We start from the raw sequence: 10352 nt of genomic DNA on the forward strand, positions 1-10352 counted from the left end.
CTTTTTGTCTTTGTTCACATCAGATTTGTTAGCTGAGGACCCAACGTTGCCTCACTTAGTGTCACCGAGACCATACGTTCAAGCGAAATCCCTGTTACTACCACCGTCTTCAAATCTCACAGTGCCCCCAGATTGCAAAGCAGGTTCCAGACAAAGGGGGACGCTGATGAACCAAATCAACAGTCAAAATCATGAATATTTGATCTTTTATTTAGTAAAATATGCATTTAAAAGCAGAAAAAACAAAACAGGATAACCTCAGACAGTTTTAACTGTAAATTTCCTTTTGTCTAAAGTTTTAAATATACAAAGATATGAACTCGCAGCTGAACAAAGAGAGGACAAAAATGAAAGAGAAAAAATGCAACAGAAATTTACCCTAAAGGCTTTAAAAGAATGCAGAAAAAAACCTCTTCATAACATAAGGAGCAGTTACTGGGCACAGGGAATTCAAATGTGCACAATTCCCGAGATATTAACAAGTACACACTTTGTTAATTAATGTGGTTTCTAGAAGACATAATAGAGTGGATTTAAAATGTGACCATCCTGATTATTTTTGTGAAGTGATCAACTGATCAGCTGCTTGTTCCTCTTCTCTTTCAGACGAGCCTTATCTTGGCTTTTCTGGGGAAGGTTGGCGTCACTCTGGCTGAGCGCCGATCGAGTCACTGTGGACATGCCGTCGACAAACTTTGTCTTAAACAGGACGTTGGCATTTGTAAACATGCCGTCCTTTAGGGACACGACCACAAACTGTAAGGAGAGAGTTGAAAATCAGACTGTGGTAAAAGCCTCTTCTAAAAACTTTATCCAACAGGTATATAAAAGCACACAGAAGGATCAGGACTGACAGCATCGGCTTACTTCATGGCTGAAAGGTTAAGTGTCTTCTGCGCCACAATTTAAGGCTTAATAAGAGAAGATATTTGCACGTTTTACCTGAGAGTGTCTGAAATGCGTGCGCAGCATCTGTCCAATATTCTGTGTGTGTGACAGATCCAGAGCAGCATCCACCTCATCTAAGATGTAGATGGGAGCAGGCTTGAAGAGCAGCATGGCCAGGATGAGAGACAAGGCCACGAGTGACCTGAAAACACACAAACAGGGTTCTGATTTCATTTTCATCCACAGAAACATTTAGTCATTGAGAGTATCGTTCAGGTCCTAAATCACTGACACTTAAAGACCATAGAACTGATTTTTACTGACCTTTGCCCTCCACTGAGCTCAGTGAGGTTCTCTTTCCAGGTGTTGCCCAGCGCCACCTTGAACTCGAGGCCCTCCAGGACGCCACCGCCCTGGGCAGGAGCCAGCTTTGCTGTGGCTCCTGGCAGCAGAGTGGAGAAAATGGACCCAAAGTCCTTGTTTACCTACAGAGAGAGAAAATAATGGTCAATATCTGCAGGATACTTTCAGTGAGGTCCAAAGTCATGGGTCTAATGACTCATCAGAGAGAACGTAAGCTACAAACAGACAGCGGTGTTTCCAATATTTAATCAACGATTCTAAACAATTGTGGGTCGTTTTTTACATTTAAAAGAGACACGTGAAAATAGTTTAACATCCCACAATAACTAACACACTCCTGTTCAAACATCAAGACAAGGAAACGAGTTGTATAATGAATGTATTGTATGTGGAAGCAAGACAATTTTGTTATATTGTACCTGTGTTTTAGAAAGAAAAAGTGAGTTTTTTTGGGGATAAAATAACCAGATGTAAGACTCCTCCTCACTGATTTGCATTATTACCTTATACATCCAGAGATATTATTCAGAAAAACGACCACTGTATAAAAGGTATTCATATTGTCTCAGTATACATTTTCATTATGCCCAAGTGAGATAGAAATGTCAAAAATGCAACGACAAATTGGATGCTGAAATAGCCGCACACCTTCTGCCATGCAAGGTTCAGAGCCTCATTCTTCTTCTGGTCCAGCTCCTCAATGGTCTGCAAGATTTTTGCTTTGTCGTTCTCCACAATCCTCTTTTTCTTCATCAGGTCGTTGTACTGCAGAAGGGAAGACGATTGTAGTTTTTACATTTGTTGGTACTATGACCTCTCGCACCCTTGGCCGTCTCTGTGTTTGACTCCTCACCCTTTCCTCTGCCTCGTTCAGCATGTTCATGGCCCTCTTGTTGACGTTCCTCTCCAGCTTGGTGGTGGTCTCCTCCAGCTTCTTCAGCCGCTGGCCGGCCTCTCGGGGGTTGTTGGTCTTGAAGTCGTATGAGGTGTTTGGCTGGCTGAAGAACTGACGCTCTGAGTGGATCCAGTCATGTTCCTGAAGCATCCGAGACACCTGCAGGACGAAAAGGTGGAGAGAAATGGATGTTTAGAAGAACCATGCAATACTAGTAAGATGAAATCTTGCATGGATATAGAAATACTTATTGCTGTTTTGTGTGTGTGTGTGTGTGTGTGTGTGTGTGTGTGTGTGTGTGTGTGTGTGTGTGTGTGTGTGTGTGCGTGCGTGCGTGCGTGTACCTTGTCAGCAGCATCCTGGCTGTCTTTGCGGTGCTTACTGATGTTGTGCTCCATCTCCTTGATCTTTAGCTGGACTTCGTTGTTCTGCTCCCTGATCTTGTTGGCTTCTGTGCTCTTGGCCTGGAGCGTTTCAATTTATATACATGAATTAATAATCAATCACATGTAAAGAAAAATCTAAGCAGTAGTCACCGCTGAGGAAAGTACATTTTTATTATAATTTTACACTCTTACACTCAGAACCTGAAACTATCACAAGTACAGTGTAATTTATCCAACATTTGTTGCATTATTTTGAATCTCCAGAGACCGCTGCCTGATTCAAACCTACTACCCTTCTCACGAAGGCCCTTTAAAACCAAAGCATTAAAGACAAAAACTGTATTTACCCTGAGCTCTTTGTCTTGTGCCATGATCCCTTCCTTCTGTTTGGCGAGCTCCTCCTGGGCTTTACGCACGGCCTCCTACAGAACAATGAGGAGTGTTGAGAGAGAGACAACAGAGAATAATATGAAATAGAGTCATTTACAGACATGACAACTCGCTAAGCATTAACACTGTCCTTTAAAGTACACAGTTGGAGTGGCGGTGACTTCAATGTATGAATTTCATTTTAGGAAACATCTAAAGACCAAGATGCACAGATTTTAAAAGACAGCTGACACAAGCACATTATTCCTTAAAAAGTATATATATATATATATATATATATATATATATATATATATATATATATATATATATATATATATATATATACACAGTGGACTTGGACCCTCAACAACAGCTTAACTAAAAATCACAGGTACAAAAATCTTAAGTTCATTTTCTCCACGTCAAATGCTTTATAGGATTTAGGTCAGTGCTCTTGGAGGGCTGTTCAGGACTTTAATTTGATACAGATTCTTAGATTTGGACCGTCATCCTGTTGAAAAATTAACTTGCGTCACTAATTCTTTTTTGGCTGAATTCTTTAAAGTACCCCTTTTTGAACTTTTCCACAATAAGCACGTAGACTGTGGAGGATGGAAGCTTTTTCTGAATTCATGAATAGAGCCTCCTTTGTGTGAACAGTTTTTTTTCTTACAGACCATCTACGAGGTTTTTAACAGCAGATTCAGGTCACACGGGTGCTCCCAGCCGAGTCACCACAGGGGTAACAATCACATTACCAATACACATGTTCAACCATGGCTGACAGTCAGGACTTGCCATAAACTGCCATTTAGAGGAGGCTGTTTTTGTTTTGAACCTTAGAAGTTTGCTGTTAGTTTACTGGTCCTAATAGTTTTTGGGGCCACTGTATACACCTTCAAAATGACACAAGTACCTTGTTCTGAGATACAGTGCAAGCCATGCTGTCTATCTGCTCCTGGAGAGCCTTCATTGCTTCATCGACAGCCTGAATCTGCTGCTTGTAACCAGCCTGCTCCCTCTGCAGCTCCTCCAGCTCCAGGGCCACGGCTTCAGACTCCTGCACACATAAGCAAAAACCAAACGTTTTTGAAATGCAACAGCCAATACTGGCTTGAATAATAATTTGTATATTTGGATATCGTTTTTCATTTAAATTCCATTGGTGAAGTTCAATTACCTAGAAACAGACATTCAGTATATGCATCCTCCCCCAGTAAAAAAAAAAAAAAAGAAATTCCAGAAACCATTAATATGCAAATATGTTTCATTTCAAATGTCTAACTACAGCATGCAAGATGTCCCCCACATCTCCATTAGAGTGCATTCTAAGTATATATGCAAGGCAGGCATGCTTCAAGTTTCTTCATCACACTGGTGTTCGATGCAGGAGCTTTTCACTGTCAAACTCTGAACATAAATCACTCTACAGTGAAGGTTTAAACCAAGAGGAGTAACATTTACTGGAAGAAATCTTTGAGGGGAGGGACCCCTTTAAACAATGACTTTGTCTTACTGTGTCTGGTCAGTGTACCTGTTGCTTCTGCTTTAACTTCTTGTTGAAGGCATCGGCTTTGGCCTTGGCTGTGTTGAGCTTTTGCTGGGCGGCTTTCAGCTCCTTCTCCCTCTCTGCCTCTGCGTTCTTCATCTTGTCCTCCAGCACCTTGTATTTCTCTTCAGCCCGCTTCTGCACCTCCTTTGTGACCCGCAGAGTCTCCTCACTCTCCTCTGGTTTAGCAAACAAACCACATTTACTCAAGTTAAAAACCAAGATTAAAACTGGTCCAGTGTATAGTTTTATCTATATCACAAGTGTCCATATATGTAGGTCCTGGTGGAATCCTAAATCTAATGTCTTTTTTTTTTTTTTTCAGTTTTCTGACCAATGGCCTTGCGCAGCCTCTCCAGCTCCTCCTGCTGCTGGTGGAAGGAGCTCTGCTGCACCTTGGCCTGCAGGATCTGTTCTTCCTCGACCTTCAGCTCATGCTGCTGCTTCAGTTGGCGGTACCTACAGGAACCAAAATGTAGCAAAGAGAAGAAGGAATCAAAGGTGGAAAAAAAAATATGAGATCATGAAAGCTAGAAGGGAAGATCTGAAAGCAAGTTTCAAGTTTCAGACGACAGCGAGGGATTTTAACGAAATGAAAGTGGAAGACTAACAGTTATATAACAGTTTATAAATACATTTTCAACACACTATAAAAGTATGTGTATATGATCTCCAATGAAACATATTGTTACACCTGCTTTTACAATTTCTGGTTATAACCATGTCTCCACTTTATGGGTTTCCACAGAAGGATTTGTAGTTATTGACAAAAGCAATAACTTACTTACAGCTACATTACAGTGTGTTTTTATCGAACGCTTATATAAATGCTTTAAATGCTGAATGGAGCTGGGGTGCGTGAAGTGTTACAGAAAAGGGACTTGAGTATTTGATAGTAAATGTATACGTGAATCATTTCAGTTTGGGCAGATCTTTTGTACGTGTTCTGCGTACCTATCAGCGGTTCCCTTGAGGCTGGCCAGTTGTCGTTCCGTATCATGAAGTTGGGCCTCCTTTTCATTCAAGTTGTCCTGGACCTCCTTCACCTCCTGCAGGCTGGACAGCACTGACGCTGACTGGGAGCGGGCACCTGAAAGACCAAAAAAAAAGCAGTTGCTCTGTGAGTGCTTAAACTGTTTTCTTTGAAGTTTACCTTTAGATATAATGTTAAAAAAAAAAATACAATTCTATGAAACAATGTTCTATATTTTTCCAATCTTAGAAACACAGCTTCTCTATTCCCCCCTTGCAAACGACATGTATCCTTTTTGCCCTCACCTCCACTCAGAGTTCCCTGTGGGTCAAAGATGTCTCCACCAAGAGTGACTGTCTTGGTCATCACCTGCTTGTCAAAGGCTACTTTTTTGGCATTGTCCAGGGTGTCACACACCAATGTGGAGCCAAACACGTACTCCATGGCCTTACGCAGGTCAGATTCATAGCCAACCAGTGACAGAGCAGTGTGAGCATTGTCTTCTCCAACCTGACACAAAAAAAGAGGAAACAAAAAAAGGGCGATAGCGAGATAGCAGTGAGAAAAAAAAAATTCCTCTCACCGAATGAGGACGCACCTCAGATTAATAGGCATGGTTCTCTCACCAGGCGCTTGGCAGTGTTCACCACTTTGTCATTAAGTGTTCTGGCAGAAATCTTGTTCAGGGGAATGATGGTGTACCTTCGCTGCAGCTCTCCCTTCTCCAGCAACTTTTTACCAGTCACCTTGTAAAGGCAAAAATCAATAACTCAGGTTACACAGTGCCACTGGACTGTAAATGAAATAAGAGTTTAAAGCCCTCTGACTGCACTACAATAACATACAGTATGTCCTGAACACTCTCACACCCACCTCTGTGTCAACGACAATGTTATACAGACGTCCTCCTGCGACAACCTCCAGTGCTGTTGCGTATGAGACGTCATGGACTGAGATCAGGTTAGCAAGCAGCCCCTTGACTTTGCTGTGATCCCATCCTCGCTCTGGGTCTCTAAAAGACAGCAGGAGAAACAAAAACAATGAAACACATTAAGCAGGTCATTAACAGCTTCACTCACTCTAATACACATGAACCTGTGATGTGACTTCATATCTCAACGGCTATTGCGACACGATAAAGTATGTTAATATTGTCTTCTCCAGTCCTGCCAAATGGTTATTCTTACAGATAGACCTTCGCTCAGAAGGGAATTAAGTGATCCCCCAAAACTCTGTGTCCTAATGACAATTTAAGCTAAAGCCTGTCTCACTTTAACAGGTATAACAAAGCTCAGAGTGAGGGAGCTGTCAGTAAAGTATGCAAGACATCTAATAAGGCAATAAGGTCATTTAAGTGACTATCATGTTCACATTATTTTCCATTTGGGTATTTTAACAAACAGTTTCTCAATACTCTTTTTAAAAAATATCCTTTTCCTTTAATGAATGTGGTTTCTATCAGACAGATACTTTATAAAGTAAGAAAATATATACACCTTTATGTCCACATTATAACTTCACGTAGAGATGAAAGTTCTTACTTGTAGTCAAAGCGCAGGTTGGGGAAGCGGGACACGAGGCGCTCATAGGTCTCTTTAAGTTTTGCGACCTCTCTGGACAGCTGCCTTCTTTTTTCCAGCAGACTTTCTTCCTTCCCATCTGCATTAGGACAGACACAGTCCTACTTTTATCACACAGGTTTGGACAGAAAAGGCATCTTGTACAAAGAGCTTGGATGAACACACACACATGTACACTTAAACTACCTTCATAGTTGAGTTTGGCTAGCTCAGCCTCTAGTCTCTCCCTGCTGCTTCTAACAGCCTGCAGTGTGTCTTGATCTTTCTTGTAGCCACTGTCCATCTTCTTCACCTCTGCCTGTTTGGTCTTCAGCTCAGCCTGGGCATGCTTCAGAGTCATTTGGGCCTGGACAGAAAGAAGGGAAACAGAAACTGACAATCAAATAATTACCGAGGAGATTATGCCTGCAAAGTAAAGTCAAGATCGTCGGCATAGAATTTCATACTGAACACATGATTTGAATTTAAACAGTCAACCTGAAAAAAAACTTGAAACACCACATCTGCGACAGATATGTTCAAGTCCGTTCCTCACCTGCTTGGCCTCGGTGTCGGCTTTGCTCGTGTCATTCTTGCAGGCCATCATCTGCCCGGCGAGTGTGGCCTCCTCTCCATCCTCGTTGGCAGAAAGACCTGCAGACACAGCTTTGAAATACTGCTCAGCTGCTTCCAGGGCAGCGCTGTCCTTCTTTCCTTCCTCTTGTAGAGCCTGAAGCTGCTCTGTCAATTTAGAAACCTCTTTTTCCTTCACCACCAGCACTTTCTTGTCCTAAGAATGAAGGAAAACCATTACGGATTAAAAACTCAGCTCTGCATACAGCCTTTATTGTACAAAAATGTTAATTACTAGAAAAGTCTTTGTTTGGACAAGTCATACAGTTACACATCAGAAAAAGTTATCTATTAATTACCTCTTCCATACTCTTTACAAGCTCCTCCCTCTTCTTGGTTTCATCTTTGAGATTCTGTTTTTTCATGTCAAGTGCACTCTGAGCTTTGGCGTCCACACGTTGAACATCAGCGAGAGTCTCTTCCAGGGACTTTAATACTCCGTTCACCTCCTAGAAATGAAAATGACTCAAAACTTAGTAAATTTTGTTCTGCAGGTAATTTTGAACATTTCTTTCAAATACATTTTTAAGACAAGAGGTCATCCAGGCTCAAAAACTCTTGACTAAATACATTTTCTACTGAATGAGGAAAACCAAATTAGATAAGTCATCAAATCATTCTCAAATAGCAACTGACGAGGATAACAATAATAATGTCACTTATTACACTTTAGTTGACAAATTAAAAAGAAAAGGGGTATGTAGTAATGTTTAAAAAGCACCCTTATCCCTCCCCTCTCTTCCAGTGTACAGCACCTGGTCTTTTTTCTTCTGCAGCTCCTGAATCTGGGCTGAGAGCTCCTGGATTTTGCTCTCGTTCTCGGCCATGCTGGCTTGCATCTTGGTGATGTTATCTTGCATCGCCTTCAGGTTCTCTGCTGACTTCAGCTTGGTCTCCTCGGCACACACAAACAGCCAGGCCACGTACAGTCGCGACAAGTGCTGGATCTCACGCATCAGCTTCTGATACTCCAGGTATGATGATCGTTCCTGCAGACGGTCAATGGTTTGAGGGGGAAAATAAGGAATTAAATCAAAATTAATGCAAAATAATTGGTCATGTTTTAAACCCATGCAAGTGCCGTTCGAGTTCAAATTTTATACTCAACCTTACCTCTTGCAGTTTCTGCATAGTTGGAGTAATTTCCTCATCCAAAATCTAAGAGTGGACAAAGGAAACAGTTCACTGCAGCAGCAGTCCAACAAAGAACAAATGAAGACAAAGAAGTGTAAATGACTCGTAAAGTCTGACATACAGTCTGGATCTCTTTCAGCTTGGCCTCCTTCTTCTCAATGGTCTTCTGAGCACTAATCTTTTTACATTCATACATCCTGGTGCCTGCTGCCTCCTCAATCATGGCAAGGATCTGGTAGAAGAGAGGTGGTCATTACTAGAAGTCCCGGGAAGGCAGGAAAATGTATGAAAGAGTTCTGTTAGTTAGATAGATATGCATGTTTTACCTCTGGCGGTTTCATATTCAAAACCTTGGTGATTCTTCCCTGAAGTATTGAAAACATCACATTTTATTAAATTTACTCACTGATTTGAAAGAAAGTAAACATATCAAAGAATGTGATCTGTTGTGGGAAGAAAAAAAAAGTCGGTATCTGTGGAGGGATAAAAACTCAAGCAGAAGACACAAGACTGACCTGCATGATTAGGAAATGTGGGTTGTTGACGTTGAGGCCAACAGAGCAGAATAAGTCCTGCACCCTGGTGTTGTTGGCATTGACTCCATTGATGAGGTACTTATTCCTGCCACCGATTACCACCTTAAAGAAAGAAAGAAAGAAAGAAAGAAAGAAAGAAAGAAAGAAAGAAAGAAAGAAAGAAAGAAAGAAAGGGTCATGTTTTAATAACAGAATTGCCAATACAGAGCCAAAGTACCATCCTTTTATTTTCTTTCCCCACCTGTCTGGTGACCGTGATCTCATCGTGGGTTTCAAACCCCAGAGGACTCTGACTTTTGTTGGAGTTATCAAAGGTAATAGACACAGTAGCTTTGGTGATGCCCCCCTGTCCGTTCTTGTAAACCAAGTCCTGGAGGTTGGAGGCTCGCACCTTTACAAGCAAAATGACACCATTTTTAAGATGAAATGGTTTTCCTAGTTATCTTTAGAACAAAAACATCATTATCATAGCAAAACAATAACATACAGAGTGTATAAAAAAAAAAATTTAAGGTCACCCACAATGGATTTTTTTTTTTTTTTTTTAAATTACAGAGCGACAATAACACACTTACATGGCTGAGGTTGGTAATACCCAAAAGGAAACATATGGAGTCCAGGATATTGGACTTGCCGCTGCCGTTCAGTCCTGTGATGGCGTTGAACAGCGGGTCAAAGCCGTTGATCTCAGTCCGCTGTGCGTACGATTTAAATCCTTCAATGATTATAGATTTGATGTGCATCTTTAGGCCGTGTTCTCTCTGCCGGCTCCGGAGATAAGGTTCGTCGGGTTTTATTAACAAATCGGTAAGTTCACAAAGTGAAGCACTGGCTTACTGCGCAGTGTTTACAACCGACAACCGGAAAACTCGTTCTGCTCTCTTCTAACTTGAATTTTGGCGGCAGGCATGGAGCCGCTGGTCCGTCCGGTCTTTGCCTGAGGCAAAAAAAAAAATGTATAACTTTACAGTGCGTGGGTGCATATGTATTTAAAACGAGAAAATATGAATCATTTGAATTTCAAAGACAAACACGCAAACAGCAGTCATTTATTTATTTGTGGA

At 41.4% G+C, this 10352-nt stretch overlaps 1 protein-coding gene across 1 annotated transcript; it reads right to left on the reverse strand.

Moving 5' to 3' along the window:
* Nucleotides 1-229: 229 nt before the first annotated feature.
* On the reverse strand, nt 230-10165 carry smc2 (structural maintenance of chromosomes 2). The gene is made up of 25 exons (XM_069167171.1): nt 9864-10165; nt 9530-9679; nt 9268-9390; nt 9079-9117; nt 8874-8984; nt 8732-8776; nt 8374-8607; nt 7918-8067; nt 7542-7775; nt 7193-7352; nt 6968-7085; nt 6300-6438; nt 6053-6172; nt 5732-5936; nt 5408-5543; nt 4788-4912; nt 4439-4632; nt 3821-3964; nt 2880-2954; nt 2491-2610; nt 2105-2305; nt 1900-2016; nt 1213-1373; nt 943-1090; nt 230-756 (listed from the first exon to the last, which is right to left on the reverse strand). Exons 1-25 carry the CDS (start codon nt 10029-10031, stop codon nt 571-573), a joined length of 3603 nt encoding a protein of 1200 aa, XP_069023272.1. The 5' UTR covers nt 10032-10165; the 3' UTR covers nt 230-570.
* Between the last annotated feature and the right edge of the window lie 187 nt (nt 10166-10352).

The sequence above is a fragment of the Embiotoca jacksoni genome, unplaced genomic scaffold (assembly GCF_022577435.1).
Source record: "Embiotoca jacksoni isolate LCO1_2020_lvr unplaced genomic scaffold, fEmbJac1.0.p SCAF_4, whole genome shotgun sequence".
Lineage (NCBI taxonomy): Eukaryota > Metazoa > Chordata > Actinopteri > Embiotocidae > Embiotoca > Embiotoca jacksoni.

What these genes read in the sequence shown, in the direction of transcription:
- smc2 (XM_069167171.1), bottom strand. Translation starts at nt 10,031, where the DNA reads ATGCACATCAAATCTATAATCATTGAAGGATTTAAATCGTACGCACAG. An exon ending in GTATTACCAACCTCAGCCAT is followed by an intron (nt 9,680 to 9,863) that starts GTAAGTGTGTTA and finishes TTGCTTGTAAAG; the next exon opens with GTGCGAGCCTCCAACCTCCA. An exon ending in CACAAGACAAAGAGCTCAGG is followed by an intron (nt 2,611 to 2,879) that starts GTAAATACAGTT and finishes GAAACGCTCCAG; the next exon opens with GCCAAGAGCACAGAAGCCAA.